This window comes from Rhopalosiphum maidis, chromosome 2 (genome assembly GCF_003676215.2).
Source record: "Rhopalosiphum maidis isolate BTI-1 chromosome 2, ASM367621v3, whole genome shotgun sequence".
NCBI classification, from domain to species: Eukaryota; Metazoa; Arthropoda; class Insecta; order Hemiptera; family Aphididae; genus Rhopalosiphum; species Rhopalosiphum maidis.
The window spans coordinates 56100903-56128734 of NC_040878.1; the positions used below are offsets into that span (position 1 = coordinate 56100903).

Below are 27832 nucleotides of genomic sequence, written 5' to 3' on the forward strand. Positions count from 1 at the left end.
CTAATTTAATCCATTCCAACGAACATTTCGATGATTTTTACTTGATTGTTTTTAAAGTTTTGAAAATGCTTTTTTTTTGGCTTAATACAACTCCAATTTATTACCATAAATCGGCCTCAAAATGGAATTTTTTTTTCTGCTGCAAAAGATAATAATACACAGTATACAACTCAAAATCTAAAAGTATCTATATGTATAATTACCAAACATTGTTTTCTTAAATAAAAAAATTACGAATGTTGTTATTTATAATCTTCTGTTATTTATTTGGTAAACACCGAGTATTTGTATTTATTATAAAATAAAAATAGATACCTGATCATTAGTCATTGTAGACTTCAGTTGATTTAGCACGGCACCACCATATACAAATACATAATAATTAAAAAAATACCGTTACCTAAAACCACAAATTCATAAATCCCATGATAGTGATTAATATAGATTTTTTAATATAAATCAAGATATTTTATTTAATTGCCAGATATATTTACAAAAATGGCTAATATTACATTTACTATTACTTAATATTAAAAAAAAAAAAAATGTTTAGTAGCTAATAGTCTTATACGTATAAGTCCAGTTGGTATCACTTTTAGTGCGTTTTCCACATGCAATTGATGTTGCACATTTATGTAAATGTACAGAATTTTAAAACGAGTTGCTTACTAATAACTCGTACTATATTATTTGAACATTAAAAACAGAAATAATTTTTTTTTTCATTTCGTATAGGTAATATGTATACAATAATTGTGTTATGTATTGTATTTACATGTTCTTTTTATATTCTATTTAAACTGACGTATTGTAAAGTAGTAAAAACTCTTCTGTACAATAATTAGTTCAACTGTATATAAAAGTTATTATACAATTATTCAGTGTTGTTAATTTGATCAAAACAATATTAATAATCACAATTATATTTTATACATTATCTATAACATCATCATTCATTAGTATTTCTTAAATAATTACTTTAAATTATTTTTTTAATTAATTTTGAATCAACCTGTTTATTAAATATGTATGTACATGATTTTTAAAACGATAAGATAAGTAACTATAATTACAATATTTAGTAGAATTTGACATACTGTGAAGTATTACAATATTTTTATGATATTAGATATCATACTAAATCTAAGACAATCTTATTAAAATGAACATTCAATTATATCACCAACTACAAAACGAACATTGTAGGTTTTATGTTGCCTCTTTTTAGTTGTAAAAACTGGTTTACAAGTAGGCGATTTTTATCACAAGCTTATAAAAAAAATGTAGATGCATATGACTACAATGAAGAATAAAACTGTCACTTTATAGTGTATATTTGTTGAACTACCAGTCACGAATTAATCTTATATACTTACAAGTTACAAGTTTACAACTTGCATTACTTAAGTCCATTTTCAACGAAACATAATATAATAAATGTATGTTTAAATCTTCTGTTGGTAGTTGATTTACTTATTATTATATTATGTATACCCAAGCAATCATATTAGCACATAATAGAATTATAGAATCAAATTTGAATTATATGTAATATGTCTTACTCATTTTGTTTTTCATATAGCTTCCAATTGAGCGTTATTTATTGTAACTACACCATTATGCTATAGTCTCTATGTTATTTATATATTTAACATCGTGATCATGCAATTAAAAACAACATAATTATGGTAAATAAATTAAGTAAGTTCTAAATAATTCAATAATACGCATCATAACCTAAAAAAATTACCATATATTTAAATTTATTCTAAATTTATCAAAATATAAATGGTAAGTAATTGTTATTTGTAACATTGTGACATTTTAAGGCATTTGTTTAGGTTTTTTAAAAATACAAATAAAAAATATTTATAAATATATATGTACTACAAAATGTGTTTTTATCATAGTATAAGTATTCCCTTAACCTAAGCATATGTAACATGTATATACATTAATTTCAATACTTATCCATGGTTTTCTTAAAACTAACGTACTTTAGATATATTTGTACTCCAAAAAAATAAAAATAAAATCTTAATCATAGTTTATTAAACAACTAATTATTTTAAAACCTAAGAATATGCAGTAAGCATCTATTTAAATTGTTCATGACGAGTTGATATATTTTATATCGATCATTATTATAGCAATTGATTAGTTTTTAAATATTTACAACGCTAATGAGTTGTAACTAAATCAGGCATGAATTTTTAATCTGTAAAAAATTGAAACAATAATTTTGTGTAACTATAAGATACTTGTGCAGAATTAATTCCTATTTCATTTAATCAAAATTTGAAAAAAATATAAAGCTTAAACGAATATTGAATTTGCTTAGTTTTGATCCTCACAACATGATTTATCAATCATATATTATTTTAGAATCATAATAGTATATACATATAGAACATAAGAATGTCGAGAACTTGGCATGTTCGTAAAATGTAATTTTCGTTGTGTATTTAGAAACTATTTAAAAAATACGATACCTACTCGTATTTATACATATACGATACCTTATACATGGCTTAATACGTCCTGTTGGATGAAATTAATACCCAGAAACGTAGTTTTATTCCCACATAGGTGTAGTGTGTATTATATACCATGGTTATGAAAAAAGTTTTTGGTTTTAGTTCTTAGTCAATACCAGCTGTATGACAATATAACATATAGACTCTAGTACAGAGCTAGATAATTTAAATGGTAAAATTCGTCTGAATTATATCAGAATATGTGAACATATAATTTTATTAAATAGCAGTTAAGTGGAATTAACAGACTATTTCATTAAATACGGTTAATTCTTGCATTTATTTAAATTTTATATTCAATGATAATTAGTTACTAGGTTTATATTATGACATAAGCAATTACAATATGAAGTAACACGAAGAGTAAAAAAAATTAAAATATGATTAGAGTAAATTAAGTTCTTTAGTAGGTTCCCGTGTAAAAAATTATTATAACTGTAATAGGTTTTAGTTTTTTTATGGCATCTTGTTATATATAATCCTAAAAGGAAAAATGGGACTGTGCAAAAATTATAAGCTTCATCATATAGTACCTAATTCATTGCAAGTGCTTCAGACCTTTTAGGATTATGTCTAACGACTTAAATGTATAACATGTTTATGACATTGACCAATAAGCTTAAGCTTAACATTATTACGAATACCGACATAGCAATAATTTATGAGTCATTCACTGTTATTGTATCATTGAGAAATGGTAAAAAATATATAAAAATAAATAAATATATTTTGATGTTGATATAAACGTAAAATATATTATTCATGAACGCAAATTTTACTGAAACCATAACTCTAAAGTATCATGTGTCTGCCAATATAAATTTATAGATTTAATGGAAGTATCATAGAAAATAACTTGAAATACTGCATTCACCATATTTTCTCTATGTTATTATAAACAAAGTTTCTATTGGAAAAAGAAACCGTTGAACCAATTTTTAAGATAAAGATTAAAAGTATAAAAATCTTTTAATTAGATCATAATTATTTGTTTCACACAATATTTTATTTAATTGAGATAAAAACTTTTACTTAAAAATCTTAGTACATGTCTACACGTATGATTCTAAGCATTAATCATTAAAAGTTACAACATATTTTTTCTATTGTCTATGCTTTTCTCATCGTTTTCTATTCATATAATATTATAATAAACACTTCAAAGTATATAAATTATATTTTATTCGAGTTAAAATATCAAACAAATTGATAGATGAGAAATTAGAACGAACATAATAAAGTGTAATCAAATTTGTATATCAATTAAATGAATATAATATATTTTTAAGTTCAAAACTCCCACAGCTAGATATTGGCATAGCTGAAGAAAATATTAAATCTATTCCCTCGTATCTTTCATTTTTATATTTGCTTCATTTTTTATGTATTCTTATAATAGATGGTACATATTTCATACAATATTAACACTTAATGTTTTAATAAAGATGTATATATATATATATATAAGTCAAGAACGTTGAAAACGTCAATTAACGTAATCAAGCAATTTTATGGACTAATGTTATTGCAGTATTAATAGTGCTAATGCTTTGTGCGACAAAACATTTTTTGAACGGTTACCGAAAAAAAAATGATTATTTTTCAAGTGTATAACTTTTGAAAACCTATTTGATTTCCCTAGACAAGAAAAAAACAGCGATAAATGATGTACTTCAATTTATAGAGAGTTATTCTCGAGTACATACAGATTGATTAGGAAAGTACTCAAGTCACTTGGGATATTTCAAGTATATTTAGCTAGTGAAACATATTGGAAAGTTATATTGACCACAATGTAAAAATATTCTAACTCTCCGCCCTATCTACACTATTTGAAAAAAAATCAACGAAAATACACAAATGAACGGAACGGTAAAAAAAAAAAATTAAAACATAAATTATTAAACAAATAATCATTACAATAAAATTGTAAATTGCACAAATATTTGTCTATACTAATTTTTTAACTGCATTTTTTTATTGTTTCTTTATATTTACTGTGCAACATTATAAAATACATAAAAATCTTAATTTGCCAACATAATTATAGCTCCGTCGCTCCATGCCACCTACCTTTACTACTTATAACATATTAATTAGATCAGTTCTTGGAATATAATCTGAATTATTCTTATTAATTTTTATAGATGTTGACCTTGAACAATGCGGTTTAGGAGAACTGTCAAGGTCGTATTTTAGAACCCTGCAGTATCAATCGTAACTACCGAAGTGATCAAAACATGTTTTTATTGAAAACTTGCATTTCTAGTAATAATATTACAAGTTACATTGACAGTTAATGTTCCATCCACAACCACTATTTCATAACACAAGTTTTAGGCAAATGAAAATAATAATAATCAATACACTGTTGAAACGTCTTCTCAAAACCTCCTGGGTCTCATCATATTTAATTTTGTTATACGTTTTCGTAAAACTTTTTATTATGCATGTATTTATACATATTAATAACGTAATGTAACGTAACTAAAGCCATAATTTAAGTATAATTAACGATAGAAAAGTTTTTTCCTTCAAATTCCACTGTATAGTCTGAAGGATAATAAATAGCTTTAACAAAAAAACGTGGCGGTAGAATGCTATTATAATATTTTTTTTCAATTTTTATCATCAATTCATTTGTAAACTGCACAGTTTTATATTCAAACAAAATAAGTCTTCTCTTTAACCTAGATTAAAAAAAGAAACAAACTAAATTCATTCATTTACTTTTAGTGTTGATAAATAAAATCCTTGTTTCGTCATTTTTCAATATATTTTGTGATAAATAATTTACATTATTTTTTAAGTCAGATTTCGTCTTGAAATAATCATTTTGTAGACTTCTTAATTTTATATTATCTCTTGAACTTATAAATCCATGTGACAAATAAATCTCGTATTTACGTATTTTACTTGTTACAATGTTGAAAAAACGTAGGCTACATATTATACGTATTTCGCCGAAAATCCGAAACGAAAATAGTTTTCTTTGAAAATAATAATCATCTTTGACAGTAGATAATGAAAAACAAAAACCGTATAATAATAATAATACGGTAAGTATATTATAATAGTATCATAATATTGTGACAGCTATTGAAGGTTATAAACACATCGGACAGGCCAAATGCGTCGTCTGCAGTCTGCACTATACGGATAGTATAATAGCCGCGCGTATTCGAACTGCTGCTCAAAACCAGTACATGACCGTACAAAAATATATAATAACCAAAAGCATATAATAATCACAGTGTAGTACCGCAAAACATATATATTTACATTTCACTTGTATACACTATGCCAGTCATTGTGATACACTCAAACATTGGATCTATTATAAAAGTAATACAGTTCTAGAAACCTACATATTATTGTTAGGTATAGAAGGTATATATTACAAACATATGGAATAATAATAAAAACGTCATAGCCATATAGGTATGTATATATAAATATATATTACATATAACATATACAATATACATGACTATTGTACAAACATAGTTACAAACGAAATATAACAATAATTGGGTCGGATGCGCTTGATGCAGATTAGTCGAGATTTATCGGAGGGAGAACGTAGGGAAGAGAACCTATATGTATACAGGTACTATAGCTAGGAGATTCCCACCTGTTTACGCTCATGTACTGCATCCACAGAGGCAGCATAAGCAGGTCTGTTGGAACTATTGAAACAAAATAAAATAAGATTATATTACTTTTTGTGACGAAATGGAAACATATCAATCGATGTATATAGAAACCAACTGCTGCAACAACGTTCCGTCGAATTTATTATACCTACCTACGTTTATTCATTTCCCATTCCGTAATGAAATACGATTTATAAATGCACATAACGCAAATCTACCTCTACACGTATAAATGTTGTATATAATAAGTATTATATTATGTTGTAATATTATATTCTCAATCAAAATATCGCAAGTATTTCAATTATGATGACAATCTTTTTCATTTAAACATTATAAACATATACAATAATAAAACGTTATTCTTTTGTAAAAAATAAATAAATATGTTTTTAGAGCTATTTTTCAAAGTAGAATTTAATGTAGTGAACCGATCAATTTGTGTAAGACGTAAGCATATAAAGTTTTTACATTGTTGATATTTCAAAATAAATAATAAAAATATATCAAACTGAGAATGTAAACTATATTATTTGTATAATTTAAATGTATATACGCATCTGCTATTGTGGATTGTGATACACATGATTGCTGGCATGACGACCAGGCCACCAGGGTTAAGGAGTTTGTACATTTCTTGGAACTCGAGATTGCAGGATGTGTTGACCTTTAACAATACTATTGCACATATTAATTAAACATTGCAATAATTATTATGTGTATATACAACATAACTCGCGTATTGGATTAAATATCGATATAGTGACGTCTTTCTCGTTTTTCATGATATCGATTTTTACAAAAGTATACAAAAACAATTATAATCGAGCAAAAGCACATTTGAACAAATACAAACCGTCGATTTACCACAACCAAGAACAATGTACTATAATATGAATATATTATACATGACATACATTAATAATTATTTGTTTGTAACTTTGATCGCTACCTACTTGACGTATTCTATCATCATTAAATGTATTTGTTTTATTTTAAGTACACTTTAGCATTATATATTTTTCGCAATTAACATTTTATGTATTTTTTTTATAGGTTTCATTCAAAAGCTAATCAATTGAATCACATTGAACAATTAAGGTAATATTAATATTAAAATGTATATTTATCTTTATTGAATCAATTGAGTATTTTGCTACGATTAACACTTTGTTATAATATTACCAAATGTTTTTTGGATTAAAAAAATGCACACGAATGAACAAATTACCTCAATGTATTATAGCTTATAAATTTCAAACCTATATAATACTAATTATTTCCAATTTTGACCAATAAAAAACCATGTATAAAAAATTAAGAGAACGTTCTTACCATCGAATTCGGTCAAAAAATGAATACCTACGAATGAAATAAAACATTGCAAAATTATAAAACTAATAGCTTCTTCGTCCTTACTCCAAATTTCTTTGTATTATCGTCAATTTACGTCAACGTAAGATAATTAATATTTTACGATATCAGACCATATTTTTAATTTCTACTGGACACAAATTACCAAAGTACAGGTAGTAATATACGCGTAGTATTTCTTTCATATAACCATATTGTTTTTAAAAAGTAATCTTAGACGAGGTCTAATCTAATTTCCGGAAAACAATGTGTACGTAGTACGTATATGTGTGTAATGGGTGTATGATTATGTATGTATAAATATACTGACGGGAAAGGGTCCTGAGGCCTTTTTATTTTTTATATAGTTAGAGCATGAATGATCCAATTGCAATAATAGTCACGCTCGGCGAACCCCGAAGAATCGTTTCGGAAGTAGATGACGGTTTCGCCCGTGTGACACGCCTCTTAAACGGTTAGCGTGCAGGCCAGCGCCCTGCTTGTATGATCGTTTTTTATGTAACGGTAGTGGTATAATAAAAGAGATTAAAAGAACGTGACCAGTGTATGTAATAATAAGACAGTACTTCAAAATTGTAATATTAATAATTCCAATGTAGTGAAATAGTATAGTTATGCTAGCTGTCTGTATTGTAGTGAATCAACACGGTATAAATAATGCCAATTATTACAGTGTTTCAATTTATACATACGAAAACAACGTAGACTTAATTTCAAATAAAGGTAATTGAACAACTTAGAATATAAATGGTCTTTTTCGATTTTTACAATTGTTATGATTTAACGAAGAAACAATTTAAATTTCCAAAAACATCGCAATTCATAGATAACTTTTTTGTATATTTTTTTATTTCTTTAATAAATTACATAGTTGTATTATTTATTTATTATATATATGCCTAGTATGCCTAGTATGCTAATATAGTCGTGTCCTTCCATGTATTAAGCTTTTTGCTACAATTGTTCACCATAATAGTGACGGTATACCGCATCACTGCTACCACTACATTGGTTTTATAAAATTTAAATTTAAATTTAACAATATATGTCCATCGTACGACGTACATTAATCATTAATTAGATGGTTAAGTAGAGACTATTAATGTACTTCAAAATAACTCATTTAGTTGTTAAAACGTGTTTAATATATGACTATTGTAATATTTAACTATACACACTCTATGTATATATATATTATTATGAAAATATGGAATTTATAAATAAAATTAATAAATCATTAAGTTATTTTATAAGATTTTTTTTAGTTTTTAAATTTTCTCTATTTTTAACTTCCCAATTGTCATTTAAAAACTTTGTTTTAAGTTATTAAACAATGAACATGTGATGTGTTGCTGCTTAAATTTTTGAGTAGTCATCCATTCGAAGCAACAACCAGAATACCGGTTTAACACTAATGCCGCCGAACGCAGTATTGACCAATTATTGGTTATGTTTCGTTTACAAGACTCTAATTACGTATAAAAACTAAGAAATCACCGTTCTTGCAGTAGAAAATTCTATTCAAACAAGCTTTTTCACAATAGTTTTTTTCTTAATTATGTGAATAAAGTACTTGTGTATTTAATTATATTACTTAAAAATTAATTTTAAATTCAAAAGTTGAAATTAACTAACAATCATTTTTATATTATCTAATGATTTATTCACTTAACGCTTTGTTGTATTTTATTATAATTCTGTATAACTATAATATTGAAATTTTAATACCTATTATTATTAGTTTATTCAATTAAACTCGTGAAAATATTCATTTTTAAATTAAATAAATAAATGAGGCAAATTTAATTATGTTTTGTTTGACTATCTATATTATATAATGTTTAATATTATGGTATTTATTTTTACCATATAGGTAATAATAATTATTATTATAATTATTTTAATAATAACTTTACTCTTATAAAAATTTAGCGTCGCGTCACATTTATTTTTTAAATAAAATATTTTGATGTTTTCCCATTTTGTAATAAAATTACAAAATTATTAAAAACAAAAGACTAAGTGTCTAACAAACTATACAAATATCTTAATGGGTTGGAATTGTTCTGATCGTGACAGATTGGTGATGACCTTCACGAGTTAACGTTTTGATGTTTTGGTGCATATATCTCTATACTCATTTTAATATATCAGTTATAGAACATACAATAACTATATGAATCATATCAGTTTTGTGAAAGTATAGGGAAATAAATAGAAATTATTACTGAAACCCAATGAATCAGACGTATATGTAATCAAATAAACGGAATGTATATAAACGTGAGGTTAGCTGAAATTAATATCTAAAATTATGACTATGAAAAACTATTAATATTCCATGCATTCCAAATATATCATTTTTGAGAATAATTTCAACCGCGTATCAAAAATATTGTAAGTATGTACCTACTTCTCAATTTCTAAATTATGTTCTACACAATCTTATATGTTATATTTAACAATATAATCCAGACATAGCATTAAACAGATAAATTTTAAGTACATACTAAACAAGAATTGTGTTTAAAACAATAATTGGCAAAAATATAATCCCTTGAACTGGAATAACACGAATAAAAATACCAACTAATTTATACGTTTATGTTTTGCACAGACCTTTCTGAAGAGAAAAAATATTACTTATAGGTACTTAAATATTTTGTAAGATTACCAATTGTTTATGTTAGATCTTAAATGTATCAAAATGTGTCATATTCATTGCACAATTCAATAAACAGGAATAGGATTTAAAAGTTTTTAATCGAATTATACATTAGCAACATTTTCACGGATCATCCAACATCTTCCTATTCGTGCGTGTTCAACCATCCGTTTTCTGGGTCGAAAATCGTATACCTAATGTTTATATTCAATAGCTACTCTAACTATTACCCGACTCCTTTTGTCAATCAATTAGTGCTTACGTAAAACGCCTCAGTTTCACATGTGTGTGTGGGACTGGTATTTCATTTTATTTATTTGGGCTAATCAGAGCATGATGCATACGGGGTTTAACGTGTAGTTACCTACGTATGTTGTTCAATATACAAGTTTGCGCGAGGCAATGAACAGACGAATCGTATTTTGTATGATAGCCGTTAGCATTACCTAGTTCGTACAAGATTCGCTTAGGACTTAGCCACCGCAGGGTATATCCTAAGATTACTATATTACACGTATAAACCTATAGGCTATAATACAAACGGACAATCCACATTCAAAGCTTAATCGGCACAAAAGTATAAATATTGAATATACTAACAAATGAAAAAAAAATATATTTATAAACATACAGAAAATAATAAAACTGGTTCGTACAATGGAGAGAGAAAGTAGACCTGGAGTTCTCCGTAATAATGAGAGTATACGAGAAAAGAGAATAGACTACAAGATTGAGTTTTCGCGATGGGTTTGTTGGGAATAAAAAAAAAGTAATGCAATTTAAATCACGACAAGTAATTAAAAAAAAAAATAAGACGGAACAAATTATGGCATTTTTGGGAATAACTTATAAATCCATTTGGACCGACCTTCGTTGCAACGAAGGAAAACTCGCGGGAATACGACATAGGTACAACGCTGATTCAAAAACAATAAAGAATGTAACAAACCAGTGTGTACTATTATCGTATAAATTAACTGTTAGTAAAAAGGGTAAAAGATTTAACTAGATTCTAAAACTTAAGTTCATAAAATATGATAGTTTAAACTTTAATATTATTTTATGCGAATTCAACATTTATTTTTATTGACTTTTTGAAGTAAAAATATTTTAAAAATATGCTTATGTACATAAAAAAAAAGTGATAATTAATATAATTATGTTATCCTAAAAAATGTTAAAACGTGTTGTTTAATTTTAAGTAAGCATATTAAACTCAAAATCATTTTATGATCAACCAACCATACATTGCAGCATTTCTAACCATAAATTATAACTAATTATTTATGCAAATATGCAAATAAGTGTATTTCAATTTTTATCTTTTAACTTAAAACAATTAATTATTCATTATTTTGTTTTACATGTTTAGTATATAGAGTTATATAAACATCTTAAGAGATCCAAATATTTGATAATCAGTGAAAATTGTTTTCTCGAAAAGCTTCAGTATAGTATAATATGTAGCTGTGGTCATGGTATTCATTATAATATATTAGCCAATATTGTACATTACGGCGAAGGTACTTGCTTTATTTAATGATAAGAAATTATTTTGAATATTTTATGAACTAAATCGGACCATGCTCTCGAGTTTGTTGTAAAAACTTTGCCATTCTAAAACGTGAATATAATTTAAATTATAATATTATAACATACACACCACGCACATGTCGGAAATTATGTACTTTAATAACACAGTTTGCGCCGTATCCATTCTTTTACGTTTATTATGCACTATATGATTATTTACGTTCAGGATGCTTTCGCATAAATCGGTTACCATTGATGGACGCGTGGTGCGAAATTGCCAGTTCTGTGCCACGTTAATTACAGAGAAAGTGCCGCACAATATGTAGAATGTAAATGTTAAATAACAATAATCGTTATTAAAACTGTCGTGTTTACAATTTTTAATGTCGTATAGACCTCAAACAAATTCAGTTTATAATATACCTACGCAATGCGCGAAATATAATTGTTTTTATACCGCAATGTATATGCATGTATTAATTGGTTTGATTCGTCGGGGTTATGAACCCCGACGAATATTATTTCATTTTCCGTTTATGTTATTGTTTTAAGAATAACGCTATATTTTATTCTACAACTTACTATCTTGACATCCGACGTTTAATTTGTCAATTAGGTAAATTATAATATGTGTAGAATCTATTATAATCGAATTAACCTATATATAAAGTAAAACTTTCATGTAACGAACTTCTATTTTACGAAATTTTCTGTTTAACGAAATATTTTTAAAAACTATGATCTTCATTGTTAATGAATACGTAATTCTATTTAACGAATTACTCCGTATTACGAATTTTTTTTGTTGCTTATTCGACTTTGTTATATGTAAGTTTCACTGTATATGTAACTATATTATACTCAGTATTAGAATTAAAACGCAATTATATATTCTGTATGCAGACAATATTAGGAAATTACGTCATATACATAATCGAACATTTTAAAATATTAAACAACGAAATATGTTCATAATATCAAGCAAAAAGTATAGTGAATGTTTATCAAAAATGTCAAAAAATGTAATTTAAAAGTCCTCATACACGAGGTTTTTATAGGCTGCGGTAAATTAAAGAGAGACGCTGCACTCCCCAATCGATCGATCTGTTTGGAGTACCGAATAATACTCCATCATTTTTAACATCGTTTACAAACACATCCGACGTACCAGGATATTTGCATTCCAAATTGTATTACAATAGCTAGTTCGCTTTTATCGAAGTCATATATTATATATTGTATATGCGTGCATAATATTATAATGTATTATATTCAGTTAAATTATAATGCGAACCGTTTAAACACTTAAAAACCAACATTATGGTTTTGAAATATTCTATGTACTGCACGCCTGCATAGAACAACGTCGTATCGAATATATTTTTTTTTATTAATACAATTTTCTATTGTTTGGACCTATAAACGGCTCTCTTATTTTAAAATATTACAATAAATTATCCATTACTATCATTATTATCGTTAATTTAAAATCGAAGATATCGTGATAGTTTACTTAATATAGTGGTGGATCTATAGATATAGGGATATCCTCTTGTAAATTAAAAAAAAACTATCAAAGAAATAAAATGTTATTTTATAAAAAAAATCTATAAATCCTTAATAATATAATGTTTATGTCATTATATTTATGTACATAAAAATGTATATCCTCCTCCCTCCACCACGCGTGTGAAAATCCTGAATCCTCCACTGACCGAATGTCTTGCCATGTTTGTCTTCATGCGTAATATGCTATAATAGCATAGGTATACTTATCGTCTACCCTTACTCATAATCATAACTTACTAAATATTTGAGACTTAACTAACGCTACATTTAAAGATTTAATGGATATTGTAGTGTTTTATTTAATTATTTACACTATTTAAAAATTACTTTTCATGAAATAACCATCTCAGATACAATTCACAGAAAATGTTTCCCAATCATAGTATTTTTATTTTTATTTTATTTTTTTATTCTTTTATATCATATATATGAATAAATTAAATGTTTGTTAAAAGAGAGTCTGTTATTCTCATGTTTTTCAAACATTTATTATTTCGAAAAAAAAAACAAAGAAAAATTTTACGATATAACATAATAATAATGTATTCTCTTATAAATTTAGTTAGACTATTATAGAATAGCGCAAGATGGTTTTTATGAAAAATGTATTGACGTGTAGTGTAGTTCTCTTGAAAGATACCGGCTGCATGTGCCCTGTGCATATTATGATCGTGGCATATACTAAACGCGGGCAAATCTGCATAAACATTATATGTATGGCATATGTATGTAATATATATATGGACTATTAGCTATAAATATAGAATGTATATTAAAAACGATCGCCACTCTCAGATGCGGCCCCATAACCGCGTTTAGCCGGTCGGCCCGGCCCAGCTGGTAACTAACGAACGTTCAGTGTATGGATCCGACGACGACGCACAAAACGAGACGCACTGGCGTGGCGCTGTAGCCGGGGCGCGGCCAGCAAACGGGTTCGAGAAACGGGTCACTGGGTCCTCCGCCGAGGAGGATACTCACTATAGTATAACGATGTATATTATGCTATACTTATATGTTCTCGTGTAGATAGTATTATAATGATATTATGTCGGTCGGACTCGGGAGATGAAACTCCCGAGCGTTGTGGTGCAGCGCGCCTGTAACAACGTGTGTTATATATATATCTTATACGTTGGTATACGTATTAAATATTATCTACTATCGGCTGCGGCAGCGGCAGCGGCGGTACAGACGTTTCGCTTAAAAAGCGAAAAAAAAAATTACACGCCGAACACCTTATATATATTACTTACTATAAGCGTATATATAAATATATACATCATATGATTATACGACGTAAAGCTGGTATATTATAATAATAGTCCTGTACAAAACGTATAATAATTATAATATATACCCATGATTTAAAAAATTGATTTATCTATAGAACAAATGTTTATACTGTTATAAGTTGTATAAAAATATGAAATAGTATACATGTATAAATGTTATTTTTAATCTTTTAAATGAAAATAATGATTTATAATCTTTTTGTATTCTTTGGTTATTGCCAGGTTCGTGGTTAAAATAAAATCGACCTATATATTTAGATACTATATATATATATATATATACCTTTATAATATGGTTTAATGACCGTCATCTAAAGACTTTTTAAATGCAAGGGAAGCTCGCATTTTTAATTCAACGAAGCTGATTACTGTAAAAATAATACTACGACGAACGATTATATACGAATATATGGTTTCTGACTGTATTATTTTGTGATTATTGTAATAGGTTTATCGAAACTGTAGAATTGTATGTAAAACTTATATAATAAATAAAAAAAAATGATATATTTTCCTTTTTAAATTGTTTTATTTTTTTATTCGTCTTCAACACTAGTGAGTTTCTGCAGTTTTTAATCGAGGATTCTTCATAGAAGCTAATTTTTAGACTTGGTTAGCACCTCTCATTTTCAAATAATTACACTCAAAAGTTATACCATATTACCATTTATGGTTAATTATAGTTCCCATTTTCTATTAATAGATAAATATGTGCCTATATATAAAATAAACCCACCATCATTATAGATGTTTATTGAATAAAGGTACTGTGGGAGTAAATTATTCATTGTGTCATTCATAAATTATGATCCATAATCATACAACTATATTATAACTGAAAAAATAAAGGGCTTCAGCTCCCCCAGTTTTTTCATTGAATTTGTGCACCTGCAGGAATTTTATTATTCTCACAATATTGGTAAAAATATTATATTGTATGGAACATAGCTTGGTAAGCTTAAAAAGAAAATAATTACTGAAAAATATTAATTTAACGAACATATACGATGCATGTGGTACATACGCTATATTTATTTACCTCAAAATGTCCTTGTATTTACCTGACTGATTTTATTCCATTATTATTGTACCTAACTGCCTACTTGTTATTATATAGGTATACAAATACGTGTGCGTATTGTTATACTGAGTATTGTACTATATTATATATATAGTACCTACCTATTTCGGAGGACGATACACATTACATTTTAATGTTTTAGAACCTATAATATATTATAGAGGAGTATTCATGAAATTCAATTGTGTCAGCCCATTTTAATCATTATCTAATTACTACCGACTATTGTTAGATAGAAAAAAAAATAACTGACGTTAGTATGGTATATATTCTTCGAATACATCAAAATACCAATTGGAGGTCATCCTAGGGGATAAAATGTAAACTTATATAATAGCTAGTGTCGAACAAAATCATAATTAACGATGAAAAATGTTAAAAATATTTCCAAGTAAAAAAAAAATTGATTTTTTTAAATTTACATTTTGAAGGAAACAATAGGTGTATGGCAATACTTTCATAACTATAATATAGTATAGCCTTACACCTTCAATCAAATCTCTTGAAACATTTCCAATGATTTTAAAAACGTTTCTCTCGTATGGTATACCGTATATATATATATATATATATGATTCTAATTTTGAAATAATGATTTTTTTCTTCACTGAGCCAAGCGTACTGCGGGATATTATATATCGCCCACGTCCCCCGACACTATTGAATCATTACATTACAGTATATTAAAATCGAAAATGTTACGTGTTTATGTTCATACGACAGGCTTCCCTAGAGTGACGTTATTGAAACGCCGATGTGCAGTACTAGAAAACATTGACGACGACTGTACGCATAATTATTTAGAGAACGGCTAAAGTAGAACATAATTATACACGCAATCACATTATTATAACATAGTCAGCGTACTAGTATTATTATACTAAAACGACTCGACAATAATTAGCTTGAAAACCAAACATCATGATATTTTAACTATATCAATTTAATTCTTCAACGTCCTACTATAATAATAATTGTTAATTTATCAATTATTACCAAGTACGAATACTGTGGTTGCAGTTTTTTTTTTAAAACGCCTCTCTGTAAATCATGTATTTATGTGATATTAGCACGAACAATGTACATTAAAGAAGTATAACTATAAGTATAAGGACATCGTCATAGTATTAAATAATATGCAAACGACTAGATAAAAATATATAAAGATCAATTTGTTGACTTTATCTAGTAATACGCAGGATGTACATAAAAAATACAGTTTATTTGGGAAAATTAATAGTAAACTAATAATTACAAAATACTAAATAAGGGTAAGTTATCTAAAGTTAAGATGTGTCAACAGACATAATATGTATATTTTAATCTTGCAGAAATAGTTAGAGTACTTGACTTCCCTTTAGGTAAATTTATTTTAATATTACCTAGTACAACAAACCTGTACTTACGATGTGAAACATAAATACCATAAATAAATAAACGAAATGTACGGTTCGCATAAAGTAAACAACTATACTATTCAATGCACTATAATATAGAATATACCACGTACGATTTAAAAATCAATAAATAAGTTAAAAGCCAATTCGGTACAGTGGTGTATTAATAACCTTTACACGTTTTAAATTTTAAATAATATTGTTATTATAACTTTACATTCTTTTGTTCTTGTATACATAACTAATAATTAAATTTATTATAAATTTTCTGTTTCTATCGGAGCTTTTATCCATAAAGAAATGTATAGGTAAGTAAACAACATTCTATGATTCTGGTTACAACTTTTGGATTTATTTTAATTATTTGCTTATTTTTATTTAATATTTTATATAATATCCTATAATTATCTTTTTTAAATCTTAAACATCTATGTATGTTAATTATTATATTAATATAATATGATAACTTATTATTAATAAGACAGTTAATATAATAGAAAAGTACATCCTATAAGTTGTATTAAAATTTAAATAAAAATGCTTTTTACTTTATTTCCAAAAAATAACGAAGTATGACTAATTGACAACATTTAAAAAATGTATTTATCATAATTTTCTATGCATATATTTCACCTTGTCAAAGAAATATAATATATGCGTGTATATATTATATATGTATAGTGTAGGTGCAGGTATATATATGTCGAACCTGAAAAAGCCACATGGTTAACGTGATAAATTTATAGCTTATTATTTCGAAGTTAAAGTGCAAAAACTTGACGAAACATCCAATAAATTATACTTGGATAGTCAGTATTTACTGCGTATAATACCGACTGCTAGATATTCCTAAATACGTCATTATAGTTAATATAGTCGAATATATATTTTAATATGATATAACTACATAAAAAAAAAATGTTAATGTTATATGTTATGTTTTTGCAAAAAATACAATATTATTCGATATCATATGTAGTATTTTATTTGTGTTGTCAATTATATGCATTTATTTTCCAACGTACATTATATATAACCTACATGTATAAAAAATAAATGGTATTGGAGAAATACAAAACGATAAATATGCGTATTAACACGGGTGCCGCCGGGAACTTACCATAGCTCAAACAAACGAAACATATAGGGACAAAATATATATAAATTAGCGAATACAATGACCCCACGCCAAGTTTGGTGAACCCGCAGTAAAAATTACAGTGTGTTGGCGATGGCGTACCGTTCATCTGAAGGTCAAGAAGTACCGGTAGCGTTTCGTGAACTCATATTTTTCATCTTGCATGCATCATGCGGCGGGTAAATATCCGGATGAAATCGTAACCGGAACCGCGGTATAGTATATGCTATATGCAAACACCGTGCACACTATATAAGTAGGTACATGTCTATATAACTGCATTACTGCGGCAGTAATGTCTGATCGCATTCAATTCCTATACGAATAATAGGGTATAGTCTACATGTAGGTGATTTCAGTTTGCGGTGTGTTCTCATATTATAATAATATAAACACAAAGATATCTCATATATACATAATCAGTCTTGTAAACTATCTGTTCACAATATGTCCAAAAAATCGAATATAGTGTTCGAACATGTATTGAGGGTGATTCGCCAAGTAGCTCATTACTCACAATTATTTGTAATTAAATGATAAATTTATTCAAATTCCGATTTTTGGAATTTTTAAGAACTTATTTGAAAATTCCCATTTTTTATTGTAAATTATTTTAAGGATAATTTTAATTTTTAATTTTTATATACTTAATTTAAAATTCTAACAAGTACCGCGTTTTTCAGTTACTAAAATTTTATATTAAAGATAATAATCCTTGAAAATAATTATGTGATTTCAAATCTCGTATTTATTCTACATAGACTATTTTTATAAATTATAAATATTTATAGATATAAATTACTATAACCCCATATCTTCCAAACTTTTAATATTGACCTATTATCCTTGGTATACTAAGCGAATTAACTGAAAAACTACTCGTTCAAATTTTAATTTTGATAAGTCAACATTTTCAGAAAAATTATTTGCTTAATAATTTACTGAGATATAGTGAATTGAAAAAACAAAAGTTTGTATCTTCATAGAACACTCCTTAAATAATAAAAAAATTTCAAGGATTTTAAAATATAGTATTTAAATATATCTAAAAATTACAAAAATTGAATTTTGAATAAGAAGAGTGTCGAGTTATAAGTATTTTTGGTGAATTGTATATGTGCTGTGGTTGGTGATCCATTCAACTGTGGCTTACGCCATCATTTTCTCAGTCTGTGTATAAGTATACCTACATGGCTGCATTCTTACGTTTGCCTTGTGTGAAAGACTATAGTACTATACGTTATACGTATGTGTTTATTCATCGTCGTCTGCAGATAACGTCACAAGTAGCAAATCTTGCTTCTACCCACAGTGTTATGAAATCAAAAATTGAAGTAAATATATATCATATGGATACACACGAAATGTATGATAAAAATCAGTCCATTTAGTCGAATTCCATATTATAATATTTTATTATTTATTCAACAATGTATAAAAAAAATATACGATAATCTCCATGTGATTGTATTATAACATATATATATATATATATATACACTGGTACTATGTACTCAAAAGAATATAAATAATATAACCCCGATGTTATTAGCACATATTATTAACTGGTTGATGTTTGTGAAATCATCATTTAAACTGGCTATTGCGACGTATCAGAATAGTGTAATACATGTTAATGCGCAGATCAACTGAAAACAAGACGAGTGACGTTTTTAATTTATTTGGCTTTAATATCGAACAGAAGAATTAATGCACTGAGAAACCATCGAAACTTTTTGTCAACTATTATACACTGTAATCGTGTAACACGATAAATCCTTTGAAATGTTATTATAAAAAATCATGCTTTAAACTTAATCATTCAATTCATCCCCAAAGTTACGATTCGAAATTCTACAACGAAAGTCATCAACAAAGAATTATCGTATATAATACATTTATAATATATAGTATAAAAATAAGAGTTAAAAATTTGTATTTTATAATTTTAAAGGAACTTAGCAATATAGGTCAACTATTTAGATGACTTTTTTATTTTTGAACAATCCTTATAACGTTCTCTAGGATTTACGCAAAACGGTAAATAAATAATAACACTACGTCATTTTTTGACTAACGGACTTCGGACAGTTAATGCATGCGTCGTCGTATCAAAATGAAAAAAAACAATAACCATTATAAACGGTTTTGAAAAAAAAAATAGAAACTGTAAGTATGTAGTGTCTATCTACTTGCTCACCACTCATTCTAGTCATACATGATTGCGCCCACAATTTTTTTTTTTGCGTTGCTAATGTGACTAAAAATATATTATTGACGACAACGCCAAAAACAACTATACTACAATAACATAATAATAATATGTGCACCGCCACCGTAATTATACCTCGCAGTACACATTCTTTGGTTTTGGTTATAATGAAATTCTTTCAGCCGCAAACCAATTATAGCAACGACGAAGCCATGCAGTATTGCTGTCAATGACAAAAAAAATTGTCGAAAAAAAATCCAAGTTTAATAATTCGTATAAGTGCCGGGCACTCGCGTTCTATATTTTTGTGATAATATGTCACGTTTGAACTTATACGGACTACATATCTATATTGTATTAAATAAATTACGTCTAGTTTAACGCGGATTTATAATGTATTTGTTATTGTAATAGTGGTCATATCGCGCATATTATAATATTTTGTGCTATTGGTTACAATTTAATAAAATTGTATCAATCGTTCGAAATAATATTTGTCACGGGAACGGTTATAAAGTAACAAATAATAATAATAATTGCGATTAGATATTGTTATGACTTAAAATAATTTAAAATATTATACTCTTCGTGTAAGTTAAATAATGTTCAATTATTTTTACCTTGACAATTTATTAAGACAGTTTTGTTTCAGTAATTTAGATATCTGTTATTCTATCATCGTTATCAACATAAATTATAATACATTTATCGAAACGATAATCATCAATCAATACATTATAATACATTATGATTTATTAATAAAAATATTTACTGCTTGTACGCCCCGATTATTTACTGTGAAAAATTAAGATCAGATTAGTTCATTCTAGAGGTTGACTACTATTAGGTACAGAGCATTTACCGAAATAATAAAACGTTCGAAACCGTAATTTATTTTTTAAATTTATCGAACAATTAGGTTTTGATTTTTGAAAACATATTAAGTAGGTATGAAAATATTCAATTTATCGGCGTAAAATCAAATTACGTGAGTAATAATAATTTTCTTTCGTCGAAACAATAAAAGGAGTACTCATTATATTATATACTTTTTTATATGTTTTTTAAAGCATCAATCATGTGAAAAAATATTATTTCATACCATACAGCTATAGCCGGAATTATTTCAAACGAGTATAATTCATTTGTTCCTCGTAGAGATTTTTAGCTCAAGGCGTGTATGACGAGTGTATCTGACGCGCGTGTAAAACCTAATTCAAAAAACATAATACTGAGCTAATGTGTTTGATATTTTGATTTTTCAGACAAACGATGTCCTTGCAGATGCCGGTGACGGAAGACACGCCTCCCGACATGCTGTCTGGGGCAATGGATCTAAACGTGATTTTGCCTAACGGTTCCGTGATCAAGATGAGCGTCGAGAGAAGGTCAGTATCCATTGAGATTTTCTAACGTATCTAATATAGGTACTGTTATAATAATAACCCAAAATATCTATCTATATCGATATTATTATTATTAGGGTATTAAAAACGTCGAGATTTTTTTAACTTAACTGTTCATCTGTTTCGTTAAACACTTTTTAAAACTCTACCACACAAATTAAAATTTTTGATACGATATTTTTCATTAAAATTATCAACTAACAATAATATTAGTATAAATAAATTGCTTACTTATTTTCGATTTTAATTGTGGCATTACGTAGATCGAGTTGATTCGATATTTTATATTTTTATCATATGGTTCATGCTTTACATGCGAATACCTCTTCCTAAAAGCAATTCTAAAAAGCTAATATGATTTATATTCTTATGTGTTCATGTTCAATTCTAAGGTATATATCATAACTAAATAAAAATAAATCATGCAAAAATATAAGAAAAGAAAAAAATAATAATTTATGAATCATGAACCGAATCCGTTATATTTTCTTTTTTATCAAATCTATTTCAATTTTTGATAAAATATTGTAGATGTTCTACTTAAATTTCATGTTTTCATAAAAACATTTTTCAATTATATTTACTTGCGTATAATATGTAATCTTGTCCTATTATATTTTTTCACTAAATTTATCTCATAAATATAGGTTGTAATTGTAAATCAATTTAGGTTTTTTTTATGATTACTGATAAAATGATAACAATGCATTTTTTCACCTCATAAAAATTGTAAATGTTGATTCAAAGTAATTAAACATCGATTCAAATATGGTATAACCGGCAATATATGCTGCCATTAAAAATAATAAATACCAATCAGTTATAGCATATAATATATTACTTACTCGGTATTTATGGCGGTCCTTTAACGCATTAACCAACACTATAATATTAGTTTTATTTTTCTTCCTCTTATACGTATGGTATGACGTTATTTTACAATAATATACGAGTATGTTTTAAAATAGTTTACGAACCATTTAATAGTAATATTACTGATTTATTATTTAAAAATATTAGGTGGACTTGGAATTTGAACTCATTGGTCGAACTCATCAATTCTATTCATATTCCTTTAAACTTTAAGGTTTAATTTTTGATTAAAAAAAAGTTGTGTACTAATAACTTACTATGTAAATCTATAAAATTCATTTATTTGGTATTTTAAAAAAATTAGATTAAAAAGTTTAAATTTAAAAAAAAATGTATTATCTATGTTTTATTATTACTAAATATTTAATATGTATTTAATAAAATAATATTTAAAAATTTGGATTATGGTTAGAACTTAAAACGATTCGAACATGTTTATGAATGATCTTTTTCTTTTAGTATAGGTGCTTACTAATTATATTCATTTTAACAAAAATTAATAAATGAAAGTACATATTTTGTTCTGATTATTTTTATACATCTAAAAATATTTATTTTATTTCATTTTTCCAATACCTATCATCTTTTTCTCAATTTTTTTATATTTACTGAACACTGCACGTGTGCTCCTATAAACCATTTACACCGAATATTTCATTTTTGTTTAACGAATAAATATTTTATTTTGTTTTTTTTAAATAAATAAAACAATAACATCCATGGGTTTCTTAGGGAATACGAATCTAGCACTTTTGTACATCAAACTTTATTACATTATCAAACCTCCAAATGTATAAACACGTTGTGTATTTATGTGGTACCTATTTGCTTAAAATTTAAATAAATTATTTATTTAGGAAATAAGGTATGAAAATAATATATGTATAGTACTCTCCAATCCAAAAATAAAAAATACATTTTTGCTGAATTACATTAATTTCACTAAATTAACATTATTTTAATATTATATCATAATATGTATACTAATACATATTTATTTGTTGTCACCACCTTTTTTTCCTGTTCAATCAACAATAGTTGAAAATTTGTGTGAACATATCTACTCCACTGTACCATCGTTTATTAATATATACAAAATGAGCTGTTATAGCATAATACTTAATACTCAAAAGGGCGATTGCAAGTTGTGTACTATCATCTCACAAAATATACACAGATAAATATATTAAGTTTAGTCACCGGTCTAAAGTCGTTTACCGGCCCTGTTCACGACCCGGTGTCGTACGCACCCGTTGGCCTGTGTTAGCCGCCTATATTATAATGTCATTAGTAAGTTATTTTAAAACAAACGTCATCTAGATAAAGATCTATAAAAACAAAAATTACACTCAGATGTGAGAAAAAAACACTTACATTGATAAAAATACAATTTATATTTACACATTAATAATTTTTAAGTTATTAAAATATGGATAAAAATTCTTTTTAATTAGTCAAATTTCCTATGATCATTTAGTTTTTCGAGAACGAAACATTCAAACATGTACATATTTTCAAAACATTAATATTAAAAACTATAAAAAACATAAATAAAATTTTCTATAACTATTAAAACCGCAACATAATTTCATATTATATATCTAGTTGTCCCAAATTAATAGAAAATAAATTACTAATTATTATATTATACTGTTTATAAGTTAAAATGTTTTATGTTGTACGTGTATATTCAGATCTAAGATGTGTTGAATATTTTATAATTTTAAGACATCAAAAGCTGTACATCCATTGTATATTTAGCTTTAAAAAATAACATAATATTGTAATCTTATTAGTTTGGGCTTTAATTTGCATTTATAATATTAATATTTGAACTTGTAATTATTCCTTCTTAGAAATTGTTTGCGAACTGTATAAATTATATTTTTACACACATTTAATGCAATACACCTTAACCTTGTAAAAATATTTCAAGCAAGAATACGAAAATTCGGATGTATATATTATATATATATATCATATATCATATATACCATACTAAATAATGGTCAATTACGGCGTGTAAAATATTAGTTAAAATCTTAAGTTTTCAATTTTATTTATTTATTTATTTATAGATATATTGACTATAGTGATCAAATTAATTGAATTAATCATGGTAAAAATATTTACAGTTAATGCGATTTCCGTGTAATTTATATTCGAATTACAATGTACCATTCGCGCGTCTATTTGTATCCATGGTCCAGGCTATAAAAACCAATAAGATGCAATAATAATAATAAATAAAAAAAAAATGTTTTATTCCTATAAAATTTGAAATCAATATTTTGATCATATAGTTAATAGTTATAGATGTCAATTATGAATAGAACGTCGTATGGTTGTAATATATATATACACTTGTCCTCAAATAATAATTAGACAATGAGCCTCAACCATGCGTTAGACAAAAATAAAATGAGAGGAGAGAAAAAAATCAAACTCGGAAGCTCGACGACAATAACCACGACCTACAGGCGGATTGGCCTACAATGAATACTGTGAGTAATCGAATTTTGTGGCCATTGTCATGGCAAAAATGTTAACCACCGGAGGAGAGTGTGTCACTGTCGGCTATGGCAATATAAATTAAATAGGCACTACCTGACATATACCTATATTCCATAATATAGAACACACTGTACAGATGAATAAACAGATTTTTTTTCGCCATGCGTATTGTAATAAAATTATAATATCGCAACTTTGTTCATATGATCGAGATCTATTGTTTCAAGTCAATGGGTTTAGCGCCATCGGGAAACTGTCATCGTGTTTATTATTATTGTTATTTATTATTACTACCTATATAAATAAAGAATCCAAGGCAAACAAAAAAAAAACATAATCTGATTTACTGAATTAATTTGATGTTGTTTTTGATTTTTTTATATTTTTGTTTTTAGTACGCCAATGATGGACTTGCTTGTGCAGATTACTACTGCCCACAAATTATCGCCAGGCAATCATGCGGTGCATGCCATCGGTGATCGCGGTGTCTTACCGTATAAACCCAGTACTCCTATCGGTTAGTATACCCTCCATATTTACCACCTATATCTATAATAATATGTGAAAGTAATAATCTATTTGTAAAAATATCGTAAACACACAAAAAATCAATTGATATTTGTTGTCGATTGCAAATTAATTTTTGTGGAGCACCTTAACCCTGGTTCAAATTAGTTCAAATTAATCAATATAGGTAGATCATTATTATGAAAAAAATATGCTTAGAACTTATATATACGCCATGTTATATGATAACGATAACTTATATAATAATAATAATAATACCAATACCAATAAACTGCTAAAAATATTAAATAATACAAAAACTGTATTTTTCATATTATAATGTTACCATTAGTGTCGATGTGAGTATTAATATTTTCTACATTCATTTCGAGGACATTTAGTCTTTTGATGTATTTCTCTGTATATATCGACTTGTATTTTTATTTAAAACGTACATTTTTTTGAATAACGTTCGACACTTGATTCGGTAAAACCATATAACTCTAAATGAATTAAATATAATTTAAAATTGTACTGATGATCACATGTTGTAATTATCAGATCAATTAGATTTAGAAGTTTCAAATTTAAAGAATTTATTTATATTAAATCCATAACAACGTCTTACTTGTAGAATTGTAATTGACAGAATATAGAATTTGTTAAACTCTCAAAGGACATAAAACTAAATTAAAAATTTTAAGTGAGATAACTTTTAATAGCAGAACATTTTAGTCAAATAAAAGTTTCATTTTAAACCTGTCACCTTTTTTTAAAACAGAAAAAACTTCTTAATCCATCTATTAATCAACGTTTATACTGAAATATTACCATATAGATTACCCTTTATAAAAACATAATATTATGTGCAATATGCCTCGAGAGTCGAGAATAATATTATCAGGAAAATGCAACGAATGCGTTTTCTAAATTACTAAATGTGACCTTTAACATCTTTTAATCGTATTCTCTCCCTCTCTTTTACAGGTGCCCTAGATACATGGACAGTAAACATCGTTCCTAAAAACTTAAGTAAAAATGGCAGGTATCAAAGCCAGTCTATTATGAAATGCATATCAAAACCGTTCGAACAAACGTTTCGTCTTCAAGTAATTTTTTTAATTTTTTTTTTTTTTTTATATATATTTATTTCAAATTATAAACTTTTTTTATATTTATAGGTACATTTACCAAGAAATCAGTTATACGTATCCCGAATAAGTCCAAAAACACCACTAAACAACATTCTTAAGCAAGTATGTTTCGAGAAAAATCTTGATTCCACCAAGTATACATTAAGAAAACCCGGTATGTTTTTATTAGGTTATTTTATCATTATTTTATTATTATAAGTACATATATGTCTATGTTTGTAAATTGTAGTGTTAAATTCCTAAAAAAAATCATACTTAATGAACACATTTTTAAAATTTAAACCATAAAACTAACGAGAATAAAAACTTTTGTACAGGTACTAATTTACTATTGAAATATTAATTTATAAAATATTGTTCATGAGCTTAACTATTTTTCGAATTGAAACAAAAAACCAATATTTGTCATAATATGACGTAATCGTAATGGTCAATATATAGTTTATTTTATGACCTTTTAGTGAATAACTTTACCGATAACTAATTGTAACTAGTAGGTAGTAAGCAGTATACCTACTTCACACAACGCAATCTTAGTAATTACGACTGCATGAAATCATTAATTGCTATTTAATGTTCAACTATTTTTTTTTTAGTATTTATACATTAATAACCAGTTAATTAATCAATATTATAATATATACAAAATATATCGTAAAATAATCTATTATTTCATTATTTTTATTTACATTTTATCATATGGCTTATTAGAAATGTATGATTAAACATAATAAATAATATATAAACTATGTAGGTGTGTACTTATAACTGAACCATGATAGGATGTTAATAATATGTATATACTGTAACAAGTTAACTTGAAAATTAACACAAAATTAGTTGGTTGCTACAGAATTTAAAATATTTATAACGTCATATTGACACACTTAGCATGTCACAAATAATAAATATTATTACACA

The 27832-nt window shown here is 26.5% G+C and overlaps 1 protein-coding gene across 3 annotated transcripts in view; it reads left to right on the forward strand.

Moving 5' to 3' along the window:
- LOC113553121 (cordon-bleu protein-like 1) overlaps window positions 1-27832 on the forward strand; it is an 84934-nt gene that overhangs the window by 50292 nt on the left and 6810 nt on the right. For all 3 annotated transcript variants that reach the window (XM_026956283.1, XM_026956285.1, XM_026956284.1), the window contains 5 exons: window positions 7250-7294; window positions 21723-21845; window positions 25646-25767; window positions 26745-26866; window positions 26939-27065. In XM_026956283.1, coding sequence (XP_026812084.1) covers window positions 7250-7294; window positions 21723-21845; window positions 25646-25767; window positions 26745-26866; window positions 26939-27065 — 539 coding nt within the window. The remainder of the gene's footprint in view (window positions 1-7249; window positions 7295-21722; window positions 21846-25645; window positions 25768-26744; window positions 26867-26938; window positions 27066-27832) is intronic.